The 18,766-nt window shown below is 44.1% G+C and overlaps 1 protein-coding gene across 1 annotated transcript in view; it reads right to left on the bottom strand.

The window, feature by feature from the left end:
• NCAPG (non-SMC condensin I complex subunit G) overlaps window positions 1-18,766 on the bottom strand; it is a 42,293-nt gene extending 23,527 nt beyond the window's left edge. The window contains exons 1-8 of the mRNA XM_045020031.1: window positions 18,557-18,766; window positions 17,993-18,105; window positions 16,949-17,155; window positions 15,350-15,578; window positions 14,365-14,510; window positions 12,836-12,920; window positions 10,630-10,822; window positions 4,971-5,120 (exon numbers count right to left, since the gene is read on the bottom strand). Coding sequence (XP_044875966.1) covers window positions 4,971-5,120; window positions 10,630-10,822; window positions 12,836-12,920; window positions 14,365-14,510; window positions 15,350-15,578; window positions 16,949-17,155; window positions 17,993-18,103 — 1,121 coding nt within the window. The 5' untranslated portion in view covers window positions 18,104-18,105; window positions 18,557-18,766. The remainder of the gene's footprint in view (window positions 1-4,970; window positions 5,121-10,629; window positions 10,823-12,835; window positions 12,921-14,364; window positions 14,511-15,349; window positions 15,579-16,948; window positions 17,156-17,992; window positions 18,106-18,556) is intronic.

Genomic DNA, 18,766 nt, shown 5'->3' on the forward strand with positions numbered 1-18,766 from the left:
CAGATGTGCCTGTGGTCAGAGTCTGCCTGGGGGAGGCTTCCCAACTCCCTAATAATCCTTTCCTACCCATAATAAAAACCTGCTCTATACTTTCCTCCCCCCCACCTCCCAGATTCACTCTGGGGCCTGGTCTACACTAGGCGTTTAAATCGGTTTTAGGAGCCTAAAACCGATTTAACGCCACAGCCGTCCACACTAGGAGGCACCTTATATCGATTTTAATGGCTCTTTAAATCGGTTTCTGTACTCCTGCCCGACGAGAGGAGTAGCGCTAATATCGGTATTAACATATCGGAATAGGGTTAGTGTGGCCGCAATCGACGGTATTGGCCTCCGGGAGCTATCCCACAGTGCACCACTGACCGCTCTGGACAGCATTCTCAACTCGGATGCACTGGCCAGGTAGACAGGAAAAGCCCCGCGAACTTTTGAAATTCATTTCCTGCTTCGACAGCGTGGAGAGCTCATCATCACAGGTGACCACGCACAGCTCATCAGCACAGTTAACAATGCAGTCTCCTGAGAATCGAAAAAGACCCCCAGCATGGACCGCTCGGGAGGTAATGGATCTGATCGCTATATGGGGAGAGGATTCAGTGCTAACAGAACTGCGTTCCAAAAGACGAAATGAAAAAGTATTTGAAAGAATTTCTAAGGCTATGACGGATAAAGGCCACAGCAGGGACTCCGTGCAGTGCAGAGTGAAAGTTAAGGAGCTCAGACAAGCCTACCAGAAAACCAAAGAAGCAAACGGAAGGTCCGGGGAAGGTCGAAAAACATGCCGCTTCTATGATGACCTGCATGCAATTTTAGGGGGCTGCGCCACAAGTACCCCACCCCTGACCGTGGATTCCGAGGTGGGGGTTGTAATCTCTGCCATGTCAGACGGGGAAGATGAAGAGGAAGAAGAAGAGGAAGACCTCGCAGAGAGCACACAGCACTCCGTGACCCCCAGCAGCCAGGAGCTTTTTATCACCCTGACGGAATTACCCTGCTCCCAGCCCTCACAAGCAACTATTCCAGAGAATGACGCCATGGAAGGGAGCTCTGGTGAGTGTACCTTTGCAAATAGCAAACAGTGTTTTTTAAGCAAGCCTTTTTTAATGATTGATTTGCCCTGAGGACTTGGGACGCATTCACAGACAGTATAGTTACTTAGAAAAGTTTGTTAACATGTCCGGGGATTGAGAGGAAATCCTCCAGGGACATCTCGATGAAGCGCTCCTGTAGGTACTCCAGAAGCCTTTGCAGAAGGTTTCTGGGCAAGGCATCCTTGTTCCGCCCACCATGGTAGGACACTTTACCATGCCATGCATGTAGCAAGTAATCAGGTATCATTGCGTGGCAAAGCATAGCGGCGTATGGTCCCGGTGACTGCTGGCATTCAAGAAGCATCCGCTCTTTATCTTGTTCTGTTATCCTCAGCAAAGTGATATCGTTCAGGATAACCTGGTTAGAAATCAGGAATTTAAGTAAGGGGGTGGCCATTTTTCTACTGGGTTCGTGGAATGCAGCAGCTTAAAAAAAACACTTTCCTGCACGTAGCGAAGCGGGGGGAGGGGAGGAGTGAAATGCCGATGATCTTTTCTGTTTAGTCACCGGCGAGGCGATCTTCCCCAAGCTACCGGACAAGCAGTGGGTGGGGGGGAGGGGGAAGGTTGTTGATTAGCAGGGAGCTAGCGTGGTATTAGCCATGCGTTGGGGGGGGGAGGGGTAAATCACTGAGACAGTGGCTTACCATGGCCGCATGCAAGCTGAATCCTGATGCCTGGACCTGTGTCTGAGATCTGTAACCCAAGAGCTGCAAGCAGGCACTATTAAGATGAAAAATGCGACCTTGTAGGGAAATCACATGTGCTATGTAAGGTGAATAGTGCTTTTCACTGTGAAAGAGTATAACCATTGTTCTGTAAAATGTATCTTTCTAAATATTTATCTCCCTCATGCAGCTGCAAATTTTTCAAGCGTCCCTCCTCCATCCCAAAGGCTAGCACAGATAAGGCGGAGGAAAAAGAAGACGCGAGATGAGATGTTCTCGGATATTATGGAAGTTACACGCAATGAAAGAGGTCATCTGAATGAGTGGAAGGACGTGGTTTCAAATTACAGGAAAGAGGCCAGTGAACGTGAGGACAGGAGGGACAACTGAGATGAGAGGTGGCGGCAGGAAGACCGGCAGGAAAATCAGCGGTTGCGGCAGGAAGATCAGCGGTGGCGGGATGCAACTCTGGGGCTGCTGCGTGATCAAACTGACATGCTCCGGCGTCTTGTGGAGCTTCAGGAACGGCAGCAGGATCACAGAGTGCCGCTGCAGCCCCTGTATAACCACCCTCCCCCCTCACCATGTTCCTTAGCCTCCTCACCCAGACGTGTAAGAACGCGTGGGGGGAGGCTCCGTGCACCCGCCCACTCCACCCCCGTGGACAGCCCAACCAGAAGGATGTCGTTACTCTGAATTTTTTTTTAATGGCCTTCTCCATCCCTCCTTTCCTCCTCCCAAAGCACACCCTTACTTCTCTCCCTCTTTTTATAATGAATCAATAAAGAATTCATGCTTTTTAAATGAGAGTGACTTTATTTGCATAAGTAAGCTGTACTCGAAGGGGGAGGGGGAGTTGCTTACAGGGATAGAGTCAATCAAGGGGGTTGGGTGTTCATCAACAAACACAGCAGTCACACTGTACCCTGGCCATTGATGAAGCTCGTTTTCAAAGCTTCTCTGATGCGCACCGCTTCCTGGTGTGCTCTTCTAATCTCCCTGGTGTCTGGCTGCGCGTAATCAGCGGCCAGGTGATTTGCCTCAGCCTCCCACCCCGCCATAAAGGTCTCCCCCTTACTCTCACAGAGATTGTGGAGAATACAGCAAGCAGCAATAACATAGGGGACATTGGTTTGGCTGAGGTCTGAGCGAGTCAGTAATGTGCGCCAGCGCGCCTTTAAACGGCCAAATGCACATTCCACCACCATTCTGCACTTGCTCAGCCTGTAATTGAACAGATCCTGACCACTGTCCAGGCTGCCTGTGTATGGCTTCATGAGCCATGGCATCAAGGGGTAGGCTGGGTCCCCCAGGATAACGACAGGCATTTCAACATCCCCAACTGTTATTTTCTGGTCTGGGAAGTAAGTCCCTTGCTGCAGCCGTTTAAACAGAGTAGTGCTTCTGAATACGCGAGCGTCATGAACCCTCCCTGGCCATCCCGCGTGGATGTTTGTGAAACGTCCCTTGTGATCCACCAGTGCTTGCAGCACCATTGAAAAGTACCCCTTCCGGTTTACGTACTGGGTGCCCTGGTGCTGCGGTGCCAAGATAGGGATATGGGTTCCATCTATCGCCCCCCCCACAGTTAGGGAATCCCATTGCAGCAAAGCCATCCACTATGGCCTGCACGTTTCCCAGAGTCACAACCTTTCGTAGCAGCAGCTTAGTGATTGCTTTGGCTACTTGCATCACAGCAGCCCCCACAGTAGATTTTCCAACTCCAAATTGATTCCCGACTGACCGGTAGCTGTCTGGCGTTGCAAGCTTCCACAGGGCTATCGCCACTCGCTTCTCTACTGTGAGGGCTGCTCTCATCTTGGTATTATGGCGTTTCAGGGCAGGGGCAAGCAAGTCACAAAGTTCCATGAAAGTGCCCTTACGCATGCGAAAGTTTCGCAGCCACTGGGAATCGTCCCACACAATGCGGTCCCACCAGTCAGTGCTTGTTTCCCGGGCCCAAAATCGGCGTTCAATGGATAGAATCTGCCCCATTACCATCAGGATCTCCAAAGCGCCGGGGCCCGCGGTTTGAGATAATTCTGTGTCCACGTCCTCATCACTGTCATCGCCGCGCTGCCGTATCCGCCTCTTACTCGCCTCGGTTCGAAGGTCCTGGTTCAGCATATACTGCACGAGAGTGCGCGAGGTGTTTAAAACATCCACGATTGCGGTATGGAGCTCAGCAGGGTCCATGCTTGCTGTGCTATGGCGTCTGCACGGTTCACCAAGCAAAAAAGGCGCGAAACGGTTGTCTGCCGCTGTCAGCGAGGGAGGGAGGGGTGAGGCTGTACCCAGAACCACCCGCGAAAATGATTTTTGCCCCATCAGGCACTGGGATCTCAACCCGGAAATGCCAAGGGGCGGGGGAGGCTGCGGGAACTATGGGATAGCTACGGGATAGCTACCCACAGTGTAACGCTTCAGAAATCGACGCTAGCCTCGGACCATGGACGCACACCACCGATTTAATGTGTTTAGTGTGGCCGCGCGCACTCGATTTTATAAAATCTGTTTTACAAAACCGGTTTATGCAAATTCGGAATAGTCCCGTAGTGTAGACGTACCCTCAGACTCCTAGCAATTACTTCCTTCTCCCTCAGCTCTTCCATTACCCTAACTCCCTCCAAGCCTTTGCACTGTTGCTAAGGAAGGGGTGCAGGAAAACATCTCTGTATTGTACTTTAAATGAATTATTACTCAAAGGTCTGTATTCATATGCCTAGTAAGGACTCTATTTGTCAAAAAACATTTCCTGAATCTTTTTTTTGTTGCCCATATTGTTATGGACACACTTGCTGACAGGTATTTTGAAATAAATGACCAAAAATAATTGAAACTGGTGTGATTATATGGTGCAAAAAATTAAAAATATGTGCAGCTCATTAATTATGCACACACGCAGTGGCACAGAATTCCCCTCAGGAGTAGACATTGGGTCGCCCTAAGTATATCGACCTAAGCACTACACCTGTTGCGGAGGTGAAATTAAGTTGATGTAGTGGGTGATTTACATCAAAGGGAGCTACGTTTTAGTATAGACACTTACAGAGTTAACTTGACATGTGTACTATATGTTTTAGTATAGACACATTTACAGAGTTAGGTTGATGTCATCTGACCTAAATCTGTAGTGTAGACCACCCCTAACAAATATTCTCAGCAGTTTTTCCTACATTAGTGGTAATTAAGCATTTTTAAATATAATTACCTCAATAGATAATCTGCATATGTGGCAGGTTCTGACAAAATCTGCTCCATCAAAGCTTCACCTTCTTCCCCTTTTGATTTTAGATACTCACAAAGGGATCTCCAATATAAAGCACTCTCAGCAGTTAGATCTTCCACTGGAATCAATTTCCTAAAAATAAAGAGAAATAAACACACACACATACCTGCTGAGATCAGTTAAAAATATTAGAAACCTAAAAGACAGAGAAGGTGGGTGAGATAATATCTTTTATTGGACCAACTTCTGTTGGTGAAGGAGACAAGCTTTCGTGCTTACAGAGCTCTTCTTCAGGTTTGGGAAAGGTACTCAGTGTCACACCTAAATACAAGATGAAAGATGGTTTAGTTTAAGTAGTTAACCCATATTTCAAAGGACTATTCAAGGTGAAGTGGCCCATTAACACCCCACCAGTCACAGGGGTGCACAAAAGGCAGGGGTGTTAGTAGGTTATAGATTGTTGTAATAAGCCATAAATCCACTGTCTCTGTTCAGTCCAGGATTTTTAGTGTCTAGCTAAATTATGGATTTAAGATCCCACATTCATCTTTTTAAAGTGTTGTGTAGGTTTCCTTTGAGGATGAGGGCTGAGAGATCAGATACAGAATGATCACTTTGTGAAAAATGCTCACCCACAGGTGATAGGGTTTTTTGTCTTTTATCACTTTCCTGTCTAAGTTCATTCAAGACCGTAGTGATTGTCTGGTTTCACCCACATAGCTGCTATTGGGACATTTAGTGCACTGGATGAGGTACACCACATCGTATAGGCATGTGTAGGACCCATGGCTCTTGACAGGTGTGTTGTGAAGGGTGTTGATCATTGTTGCAGTGGAGATATTTCTTTCAGGATTCAGACATCTTTCCTGAACCCCACTTTCTGGCCTTCAAACAACCCCCCAACCTCATCATCAGAAGCAAGCTCCCCATAGACCAGGGCATACCAAATCAAAGCAGCACCAGACCCTGTCAGAACAACAGATGCAAAAGCTGCTCCACTGCTATGATGATCAACATTCCTTACCCACCATAATGCATCTTTCAAGATAATGGGTCCTACACATATAACTTCCCCACTAAAACTCTATAGTCCAGTTTATAGGGTCAAGGACCACAATGGCCCTTTTAGCCACAGCATCTCACCGAGACTTCACATTTAGCTGATTATATAACATAACTGCCAAGTCTTTTTCAGGTTTCAGAGTGGCAGCCATGTTAGTCTGTATCAGCAAAAACAATGAAAAGTACTTGTGGCACCTTAAAGACTAACAAATTTATTTGGGCATAAGCTTTTGTGGGCTAAAACCCACTTCATCAGATACATGAAGTGGAAAATACAGTAGGAAGATGTATATAACAGTACTGATGAAGTGGGTTTTAGCCCAAGAAAGCTTATGCCCAAATAAATGTGTTAGTCTCTAAGTCCTTTTCAGTTTCACTGCTTTCCAGGATAGAGTCCCCCACATCTCGTAAGTATGGCCTATATCCTTTATTCCTAGATCATCTGCTTGCAGCCACCAAACCAAGCAATCCAGATCACACATTATCAGTGACTTGTCCACTTCATTATTTACCACTCCCCTTTTTTATATAATCAGTGATTATTTTGTTTTCTTCCAGGTTATTGATAGAAATATTAAATAGCATTGGGACAAGAACTGATCCCTGCAGTAGCCCATTATAGACACCAGCTCAGTGATGATTCTGTTTACAATTACATTTTGAGGTTCCACATTGTATTTCGCTGTGACCATCTCACTACATTTCCCAGACTTGAGGAAGAACTTTGTATAAGCTTGAAAGCTCGTCTTTCTCACCAACAGAAGTTGGTCCAATAAAAGATATTATCTTACCTAGGATTATCAAACATCTGGGTTTTCCCGGACATACCCTCTTTTTTTAATCTTTTTTCTCTGTTCGGGCAGAGTTTTCAAACAGGAAGTGTATGAGTTTTTAAAGACCAGAAAAGCTGCAGGTCAGAAAGAGCCCTGATTGGTCCCTCTCCAGCATCTGCAGCTGATTGGTCCATTCCCTTGCAAGCCACAGCTGCTGGATTCCCCCCACGAGCTTTCAGTCTTGGGGAGAGGGTCCCACAGGAAAGCACTGTCTGGCAGCTGTTGCTGCATCCTGGGCTTGTGCCACCCACCCATCAGTGTGATAGGGAGCAACACTGCCTACCCACCTCCAGTGAGTATCCCCACAAGCACCTCCAACTGTACCTTCTCCCAGTTCTCCCCCTGCTCCGACAGTGTCTTCTTTTTGGGAACCTGAAATATAGTAACCCTAACCTAACCCACCTTGTCTAATTTTGAAACTTATCAGTTAGCCAGTTTTTTGTATTGTTGCAGTTTCTTAATCAAAATGCCTGGTAGTACCAAGCCAAATGCCTTATAGAAGTCTACGTATATTACAACATTACCACCTTTATCAACCAAACTTGTAATCTCATCAAAAAATGATATCAAATTAGTTTGGCAAAATCTATTTTCCATAAACCATGTTGATTGGCATTAATATTACCCTCTTTTAATTCTTTATTAAATTGAGTCCCTTATCAGTCATGTCATTATTTCGCCGAAGGTCAAAGTAAATTTTTCATCATCCCATTTACCCTTTCAAATATTGTCACAACATTCGCTTTTTTCCAGTCCTCTGGGACTTCCCCAATGTTCCAAGACTTATTACAAATAATATTTTTTTTAAAAATCAACAGAGGGTCCCCGGTATAAGTCTCCCCTTTATCTGCTATTTCAGATATCCATCATTCATCAACAGGGAAACATGTTCCGATTCACGTTGGTCCTGATCCTGATCCACATATCCGTCTTTTGCACAGATCGGGACCAACATTAATTGGTTCCCCTTATGGTACAGTACAGTACTGTACATGTCTCCATGCCCCTCCCTCCCAGTGCCTCCAGCCTGCCGCCGATCAGACGTTAGGCGTGTTCAGGAGGCGCGGGGGGGCGGGAAGAAGGAGTAGTGGGGATGAGGTGCTCGGAGGAGAGGGTGGAACTGGGTGGGATGAGGGGCAGGAAGAGGCAGGGCAGCCCTGTACAGTACTGTCCTGTATACCTCCCAAGTAGTGCTCCTTCCACTGCCATATGGGGATAGTGATACATAACTGCCTACTCCACAGGGCTGCTGTGAAAATTAATCTGATAAAATTCCGTAAAGCCCTTTGAACAGAGCTTCATAAATGCTAAGATTAAGTGGCTGTACAGTGCCCATCATGGGTGCAAAATGCATTCAAAGTGTTAAGAGTGAGCCTGTGTATAAGGGAATGTCAGAGTGTAACATTAGAAGTAAAATTAGATGTTATAAAGTGTATTGAAAGAGGTGAGCATGCAGCCGACATTGCTCATATTGTTGGTTTTCCTGCTTCGACAGTATGCTCAATTTTTAAGAGTGCTGATCTAATTCGTAAAAGCACTAGAAGCGCTACAAAATTGTCATCAATGAAGATAATGAAACAGAGAATCAGTACAATGGAGAAAATTTAATGTTTGCTGGATGATTGGATTGATGACCTCCATGAAAAGAAAACACCTGTGAGTTTAAGCTTGTTTCAGGAGAAGGCCAAAAGCCTGTATAAGGATTTAAAGGAAAGAGAGGGAGAGCTCAACAGCAGAAAAGGAGATCTTCAGTGCTAGTCATGGGTGGTTCCACAAATTTCAGAAGCGTGCCAATTTACATAATATAAAACTCACAGGAAAAGCAGCTAGCGCAGATAAAGAAGCAGCTGAAATGTTTCCAATGCAGCTAAACACAATTGTTTCAGAAGGAGGCTACTCTCCAAAACAGGTTTTTAACATCAATAAGACGGGCCTTTACTGAAAGAAGATGCCAACAAGGACTTATATTTCTCATGACAAGAAGATTGCTCCTAAATTCAAAGCCTCAAAAGACCCTTAACCCTTCTGCCTGAGGGAAATGTAGAAGGCAATTACAAGCTGAAGCCCTTGCTTGTCTACCACAGTGAAAACCCAAGAGCAGTGAAGGGCTACGTCAAGTCTCGTCTCCCTGTGATTTGGAACTTGAACAGAAAGGCCTGGATGAGACGCAATATTTTCTGTGAGTGGTTTGTAGACTATGCTGTCCCTGAATTTAAGACTGACTGTCAGAAGGAAAATTTGGCCTTTAAGATTCTCCTGCTGGATAATGCAAGTGCCCATGAATTGGACTATGAAGCTCTCTGCCTGAAGGTCAAGGTCCCATTTTTGCACCCAACACCACATCATTGCTGCAGCCTATGGACCAGATGAACGGTCTGCCAAAGTCTCCAGGGCTCTCAATGACGCAGTGGCTTGCTACAGGGAGATCTATTGTTCAGAGATTCATGCAGGAGAGCAGACGTCGATAAAAATCCCTTTTTAAGACCTCTGCAACCAAAAAGCCAGCCACGGAAAAGCCAGCACATGAAAACTTAGCCACCACTCCTACTTAAGTTTAATGTAATTGACACTTTTATACTGTATTACTATATTAAAATGTTCTATGTGTTTGAACAGTGTTAGTAGAGTTCTATATTATTTTATTCAATGTTTTATGTGTAAAATGTGTAATGTGTAACCTATCATTGTAAAAAGGTACAGTTTAGACAAAAAGAGCATTGTCATAGGCGAGTGTGGTGGACGTTGTGAATGCATCCCCCCAATTCCATTATTTCTTATGGGGAAAAATTCCCCTGTATACGTTGTTTCGATATCCATTGCCCTTTTCAATAATGCAACCCCCTGCAGGGACCCCCTGCATTAGCAATTCAGATAACTCCTCAGCCAGCTCTTTTAAAACTCTTGGATGCAAGTTATCCAGAGCTGCTGATTTAAAAACATATAACTTTAGTTGCTGCTGTTTAATATCCTCTGAAGCTACTATTGGAATGAAAGTATTTCATCCTCATTGAATATGACATGATTTGCATTTGGGGAGAAAAACACAACAATTTATTAAACACTTCTAACTCTTCTGCACTAGTGACAATTCTGCCACTTCCATTGAGTAAGGACAATTACCATTGTTAAGGTTCGTTTTGTTCACAATGCTTAAAGAAACAAAACAAAACTCCACACCTCCTTATGGTCCTTAAATCTGCTAGCTATAGCGTTAGCCTTGTGACCTTTTGCTTCCCTTATCAATTTTCTACAATTTCTAGTTTCTACTATACATTCATTGCTATCAACTTCCCCTTTTTTCCTTTTGCTGTATATTATTTTGTATGCTGCTTGAACTTCCCCTCTAAGTCAGGCTGTTTTGTTAACCAGTGTAGCCTTCTCTCTCAATAGTGGGATTGTGGCTTCTTGGGCTTGTAGTAACACGTTCTTAAACACTTTCTAATTATCACTGACATTTTTCTATTTAAATTCTCCTAGCTGATTTGGCTCAAATGTTTTAAACTTTGTGAAAATGGCCCTTTTAAATAACAATTTAAAAAAAAAGAAAAGAACAGAAAAGAAGAGAAGACAGACATTAAAGATGGTCAAAAGTATAATAATCACCATGATGTTCACTGACTTCACTTCCCAGCACATAGAACAGTTTCTCCTTTCCTATTAAAAAGGCCCCAATAAACTGAAATCCCATGTTGAAAGTTGAATGAAAAAATGTTAATATTTTAGATACACAGGGCTGATTTACATACCTGTTATCAAGGTTTTTGCAGTTTTGAACTAAGTCACTAAGTGGAGATAACGAAAACATGGCATTAAGCACTGAGACAGCCACTTTGGGGCAGTTTTCTACATCCAGCCGGTGAAGCAATTCTAGGACATCCCCCTCAGTCAACCGTAACCAGGCTTGAAGAAGTTTCTTCTGCACCACCTCCTTAACAGCATCTATTCATAGAAGAATTAAATCTATATTCACAAGATTAAGTATATTTCCCATATACTTTTGGTACTCCAGGGTTCTTAGAAACTAATGCATATATGAAGACCATAAGGAAACAAAAATCGATATGGTACTACTGTAGAAAAGGAGCAGCTACTTACATTACTGTAAGGAACGGTGGACAGATCCACCAATGGCTATTAGTCAAGATGGTCATGTTACCTCATGGTCTGTGTGTCCCTAAACCTCTGACTGCCCTGTTCTGTTCATTCCCTCTGAAGCATCTGGGCCAGCCATTGTCAGAAGACAGGATGCTGGGCAAAATGGACCCTGGGTCTGACCCAGTATGGCAATTCTTATGTAGTTATGAGAACTGTAGTCCTTCTAGATGTTTTGTCTGTGTGGATCCCACTTCTGATGTGCACAAACAGCATGTGTGTGAGATTACAATCTCTTGACCAGTCGTGTTCTGCTGGCCATGCTTGTGTTTTGCATGTTTCTGTGCTTCTTCTCTCCCACATGAAACGACATACAGCAGAGCACCCCAACTTCTCGATTCCCTCATACATTCCAAATATCAAAAGAAATGAACTCCAAAAGGAGTGGGGATAGAGAGATACATGAGACATGGATAAAACAGCTTGAAGAACCACAATTACCATAAAGTAACTTCTTTTTTAAATCTGTGTCCATACAGACCTACTTGTGGTACATAGCTAGCATTTCCCAAATTAATAGGAAGGTCTGAGAAGTGCTAGCTACAGCTAGATAAACAAGGATTGCAGAACTGTCCTTCTGAATTTAGCATCAGATCTAATAACCTATCTAGAGTGTAATGTTTGGTAAAGTTATGGAATGAGTTTACTCTGCTCAATACATCTAGAAAAACTAGGGTTTCCAACTTTCTATTTGCAGAAAACCAAACACCCTTGCCCTGCCACACTTCTTCTCAGATGCCCCACCCCTGCTCACTCCATCCCCTCTCCCTCCGTCGCTCGCTCTCCCCCACCCTCATTCATTCACTCATTTTCACTGGGCTGGGGGAGGAGTTTGGGGTACGAGCTCTGGCTGGGGGTCGGACTCTGGGGTGGGATCGTGAATGAGGAGTTTGGGTTGCGGGAGGGGGCTCTGGGCTGGGCCTTGGGTTTGTGGTGTGTGAGGGGGTGAGGCTGGGGATGAGGAGTTTGGGGTGAAGGAAGTGGCTCCAGGCTGTGGACAAGGAGTTTGGGATGTCTGAGGGGGCTTTAGGCTGGGGCAGGGGTTGGGTTGCAGACTTCAGGAGGGAGTTAGGGTGTGGGAGAGGGCTCCAGGCTGGGCAGGGTGTTGGGGCGCAGGAGGAGATGTGGGCTCCGGGTGGCGCTCACCTCAGGCGGCTCCCGGAAGTGGCAACATGTCCCCTTGGCTCCTAGGCACAGGGGCAGCCAAGTGGCTCAACGCGCTGCCCCAGCCACAGGTGCCACCCCCGCAGCTCCCACTGGCCGCGTTCCCGGTCCATGGGAGCTACGGAGCCGGCGCTCCAGGCGGGGGCAGAAAGTGGTGCTTCCCTAGCTGTCCCTGCACCTAGGAGCCAGAGGGACATGTCACCACTTCCAGGAACTGCATGGAGCTGGGTAGGGAGCCTGCCTGCGCACAACCAGACTTTTAACAGCCCGGTCGGTAGTGCTGACCAGAGCTGGCAGGGTCCTTTTTCAACCAAGCGTTCTGGTTGAAACTGGACACCTGGCAACCCTAAGCAAACCTTGTAAAAATCACAATACAAAACTTTGCATTAAACTGTTCACATTTTACACACACACAAAAAAATTGTGACACTGAAAGGCTCCCTGAAATCCTCTATTACCTAACTGAACTCTATTATGTACCTACAGCCTGTAGTGTTCTGCCTTCATATTACTTCTACACTATATCTTCCACATTTTCTTTGAGTATTTTTTTAAATACCTGAAAAATAAACATTTAAGAAAGGAATGATACCCTATAAGCCAAAATACACTCAGAAATTCAAATATTTCTCTCACCAGATCTGTCATTCAGTCCTTGCTGCAATAGTTTTACTCTCTGAGCTATGGACAAAGCTCTCATGTGAACTTTTTCTGCCAAAACCTTAAAAAAATATTAAGCAGACATTGGTATTTGACTATCAAATGCATGTCTACAAATTACATCCAGCAACTTGAAATTCAACACCTCAAACTCTCATTATGGTTCTGAATGCTAAAAACCTTAACAGAATATTTAAGAATTTAAACACACAGTTAGAAAATTAATTTATTGCAGGAGTTCTCAAACTGGGGGTCAGGATCCCTCGGGGGGGGTCACGAGGTCATTACATGGGGGGTCATGAGCTGTCAGCTTCCACCCCAAACTCTGTTTTGCCTCTAGCATTTATAATGTTAAATATATACAAATGTGTTTTTAATTTATAAGAGGGGGTCGCCTCAGAGGCTTGCTATGTGAAAGGGGTCACCAGTACAAAAGTTTGAGAAACAGTGATTTATTGTTTCTACAGCAACTATAAGTCAGCCCTCTTCCCATAATCCTAGACACATTAATAAGGCACTGATATCTATGATTCTTAACATAACTGAACAGCCGGACCGTCCCTTCACCCCGCCACACACACACACACACACACACTTCATTTTTCTTCAACACAGCTCTGCTTAGCTCCCAGTGCAGAATTGGAGCTTAAGTCTTCTTTCCTTCCTGGCTTAAGGGAAAAGATTCACAAGTAACACACTAATTAACAGTGACTTTCCGTTTAAAGCACTAAACAGAGAAGCCAAACCTGTCTGTAATGATAGAAACAAGACTGCTACATTACTTAAACCCAATTTTTTTTCTTCCAAGTCCACCAATATGAGGATTCAGTCCAAAAACAATTTAGATTATTGAGGGACTCTATAAGACAGAAACTATTTCAGATATAATTAACATTTGTTCGTCATCATCCCAAATATTTTGCTTGTATGTGATAGTTTCTTTTCCTTCAGACTGTAAGCTCTTTGAGACAGGAAGTGTTTTCTCTTTTGTGTTTTACAGAACCTAGCACATGTGGGTGCCAACACAATAATATTACTAGTCATTCATATTACAATACAAAAAGCACTCCAAACAAGTACCACACCAACAGCCAGGTTTTAGGAAACAATATCTATATATACAGATATAAAGTTTGATTCATAGCCACACCTGCTGATGGGTAGAGAGAGACTAATACGTAGTAGGGGGATGGACTATTTATGCTTTCTGTTCCTGAAGAGCTGGGTTCTAGACTCAATGTACTCTACCATACACTACTTTTTACAATGGAGTTCCACGAAGGTTATATCATGAAGGAAAAAACTGACTACTTTTTCTAAAGATTCAGGAGATGCTACTTGAAAGATTCCTTTAGTGTATCACTCTCTTATGCAGCGACTTTTCTGGTAACTGAACATACTAACCATTTTAGCTACTTTTCTTACTGGAAATACCTTATAAGCTTTATAAAAACATATACTAAATCTCTTAAAGTCTTGGAACTGAAATTAAGAGACCTGTTTACCTCATATGCCAGTTTCCTGACAGCCTCTTTTACATCCATAGTGCGGCCTACAATTTTTGGCAAAGTCTTAGCTGATGGGGCAATACATGACAACACTGCACGCCTCACTTCTGCACTTGAATCATTTTCAAGCAAAGCGTTGTAAACTGAAAAGAAAATATCAGTCATTAGCACTGTGTTTCTTAAAAAATATTCATATCATAATAAAATAAAACCCATCTACTAGATGCCTGCAAACACAATGTGAGAAATAGTTCAAATCAATTAAAAATTCTCTCTGTATATCCCTTATGCTGTAGGCACTTTGTAGAACACTCTAAGCCCTAACTATAACAAGCAATGACCTTTTGTGTCAGGGTCCCAGCCCTCAGCTTCCCTCAAGACCAAGCCTCAAGCAGGGTCTTTGATTGTGGAACTCTCCCATATACAAGGACTGCAATCTTCACCAGTTGACTTCAGGCACAACAAAAAGCCCACTTGTTTTGGCAGGCTTATCCTGATTTTTTATTTTCCATTACTTTATCTGTTAATCTCATTTCTCTCATCCTTTTGGGGGCATTTTAAATGCCTGTTATTTGACCATGCAACATTACTGAGGGCTACTTGGTTTGACCTTTTGGTTGGCAATCTATTGGGTTAACATCTTTATTTTGATTTGTGTTTTACTAGATGACCCTTTAGGCTACCAGGTTAACTAGTTTAACATGTTCTGTAACATTTAAAATTTACTTATTCAAAGATTTTCTATCCTATTTTTATATATATATATATATATATATATATATATATATATATATATATTCATTCTCTCTATATATACACACACACACACACACACTATTGCATTGATAGAATTAATAAACAAATCAGCTACATTTTTGTATAGTATTACAGGTTTAGTCAATACTTACAAAGAAAATTTTAGAAGAGATTAAGTCAACTGTGTTTACTAAAAGAAAAGATTATAATAAGTATACAAACACACCATTAACCACAGGACAGTTCTCATCATTGGGATCCTGAAGTCTAGCCAATGCCAGTACAGCTTGGAGTCTCACATTTGGAATCTTATCCTTCAGTCTAATTAGCATGGCTTCATTAATTTTATCAAAGAGATCATCATCAATCTGGGCATTTTCTGGCATACTTCCCAAAAGCTTATTAACAAGCTGGCACACTCGAAGTCTAACAGCATGGCTGTTCGCACTGTGAGACTAAAAACAAAAGTCATCAAGACAGTGGCCAAGGGGTTATGATTTTGACCACAATTACGACATAATAAAGAAGTCATGTATAACTTTCCCTCATCTTTACATCACACATAGATACTGATGTATAGCTACTTAATACTGTGGGTACACAATACACATTTTTACTCTATAGCGAACAAATCACAACTTAGACTGTATATCTACAAAGACTTACACATATGCTTAACTTTACTATTGTGAGCATTCCCACAGAAATCATGGTAGTAAAATTAAGCAAAGTCTTTGCAGGATTTGGGCCTTAAGCTACAAAAGAACAAGTATTTCCTAATAAGTATAATACAACACTAACTATAATGTGCTTCCTCACAGCCCCCAATGAACCAAAACTGAATACAAAGAGCCTGAATATTCTTTGAAAATGTGAGGAAAAAACATTGTGTTTTAGTAGCAATTAGTAGTACCAATTTTGATTGGCCATCATAGTGACATGAACAGTCCCCTCCCAAAAAAACAAAAGTTTTTTTAGTTTTCTGAAGCTACCAATTTCAAAAGCAAACATACTTATTTGTGATTTCTTGTTACTGGAAATTAAATTTAATTAAAATAATAATAAAACAGTACAATAATGAATGCTCTACTTAGGCAAGATCTACATTAGAAAGTTTTGCTGGTTTAATTACACTGGTATACTTAAACCAGAAAAACTCTCCTAGTGCAGACATAATATATCTGTATGGCAGTGCTTATATCAATATACACCTCTACCCTGATATAACACGGTCGTGGGGAGCCAAAAATCCCTACCGCGTTATAGGTGAAACGCTGTTATATCGGGGTAGCGGTGGCAGGGCTGCAGTGGTGATTTTAAAAGCCTGAGGCTCTGGCCGCAGGGAGCCCCAGGCCCTTTAAAGTGCTGCCCGAGCCCCGCTGCTGCAGCCCCGGGGTAGTGGCGGCAGGGCTCCAGCAGTGATTTAAAGGGCCCTGGGCTCCCCACAGCAGCCAGAGCCCCAAACCCTTTAAAGCGCCGCTGGAGCCCCGCTGCTACTGCGCTATATGCGAACCCTGTTATATCGGGGTAGAGGTGTAGTTTATGCCTATTTGGGGAATTGGCATAAACAATACTGGTATAAGAACTTTTATACAGATCTGAGTGCATTTGCACTGGGGCTTTTACTGGCATAGCTACATCAGGCAAAAATAATAATAAAAAAAAAATAACTCCCCTAACCTACCTAAGCCGGTAAAACTTAAATTTAGACCAGGCCTTAGATTCATATAGTGTTCACTTGGTAAGTACATTACAATGCCAAGATTTTCCCTTAGATGGAGATTTCACCATCACATTAATAATTTGATAAATGTTGTCATGGTACCTCAAGCAGAAAATTAAACAAATAACTCAGAAGTGAGTTTTCTTCTTCTTCCTCATTACCATCTTCTTTCTCCAGCTGATCAAATGAAGTAACAAACTTAGCTGCAAAATTTATCACTTGTTCCACTGCTGGTTCCCGCTTGTAGATTATCATAGGATACTTAAGGTAATGAACAAACTCCTCATGAAAAACCATCTTATCCTTCAGCTGAAATATATCAAACACAGAACGTTAACAATGTTTCCATGACATTATCACAGAAAAGAAAAGAGGTGATGTCTTAGATAGGCAGCTCCTATTTAGGTCCTTATAGGTCTAAAACAGTAAGCACAGATCCACTGCATAATGTGCTTTCAGCAAAATGTCCTGCTTAGTAATTGAGCTGTCACAATTTATGCCACAGTTTGAACTCTAGGCTCCCCTGTAAATCCAGCTCAAGAAGCTAAAACGTTAAAACTACAACTTGGTGTGTCTACACCAGTCTATAGAGGTTCTTATACCACTTCATCTCTGTAGTGCCTGAGTATTTTCCAACAGTGCATTAGACAATGTGAGTGATATTGGTCATATGTAGTTCATTCTCTCTCTCTCATCTCCTTCCCTGGGGGAGAATTGCATGTGCAGTGCAGAGTACTGTTTTTTGACAGAGCTTTGGTTTTAGGTTTTTTAAATGTACACGCTGCTATGCATGTTAGAGAAAACAAGGTCAAATAATAATATCTAGTTTGTTTTTCATCCACATAGCTCAAAATGTTTTATAAAGGGAGTCAGTATTATCCCTATTTTACCGATGAGGAAACAGAGGCATGGGGGCAGGAAAGTGACTTGCCCATGGTCACCCAGGAGGCCAGTGGCAGAGCTGGGACTAGACCCCAGATCTCCCGAGTCCAGTGCTCTGTCCACTAGGCCACACAGAAGAAGCACAAGTTGCACTCAGACTCGAAGGTGTGGAGGTTGGTGATGGCCCCTAGTTCAATTAGCATTTCAAAATATGATCCCCCCACCTCTGTTCCTCCTGTGGAGGATCCCTAGGAGGATATTCACCTGATTGTAGGTTCGCTTCAAGGCTGCCACTAGCTTTGCATGGTTCTGATGCGGTTTCTGAGCCATCTCGAACGCATCTTTGATTTGCAGCAGCTTCTTCTCCGCTCCCATTGCTGGGGAGATACGAGCGCGTCATTTACCAGGGGCGCTGGGAACATGACGGGATCGCTGCAGGGCCCAGAAGACCCGCGCAGCCCTGCTCGTGTCCACGGACCACTCGGGCCAAGCGGCTCGAGCTGCCGGCAGAGCGCGGGGGGGGGGGGTTTGCAGCCAAGAGTTCACGCGCAAAATAATAATAATAAAAAAAAGTTCCGAAGTTTTTGCTAATTTGTGTCGAGTTCGCCGAGTAGTTTCGACGGACCCTCCCCACAGCGCCTGCCCCCAGCCCAGCCCGCTCCCCGCAGCGCAGCGCCGCGCCGCCCGTGCGGAAGGAAGGGGCGGCGGCGGCGGCAGCTGCGAGACCCCGGGACTCGCGTGCCCGGAGCAGGACGCGGGAGTAGGGAACAGAAGGGGGCTCTTCAGGCGGTAACACCCCCCCCCCCGCGAGGAGCGGGCGCCTCTCACCTGCCGGGCCCGAGCTGGGAAGCGCCGATCTATCGCGTCGGTCCGCGTCTCCCGCCCCGCTGCCGTTACCCAGTTCAAATTGGTCGCGAGCGCCACGAGCAGTCTCGCGAGGATTCCGGTCGGAGCGCGAAAAGCCGGAGGGCGGGCGACCGAGTAGTGGTAGGAACAGCCGGGAGAGTTCGGACTAACGGGTCGTGTAGTAGTGAGAAC

The sequence above is a fragment of the Mauremys mutica genome, chromosome 5, assembly GCF_020497125.1.
Source record: "Mauremys mutica isolate MM-2020 ecotype Southern chromosome 5, ASM2049712v1, whole genome shotgun sequence".
Lineage (NCBI taxonomy): Eukaryota > Metazoa > Chordata > Testudines > Geoemydidae > Mauremys > Mauremys mutica.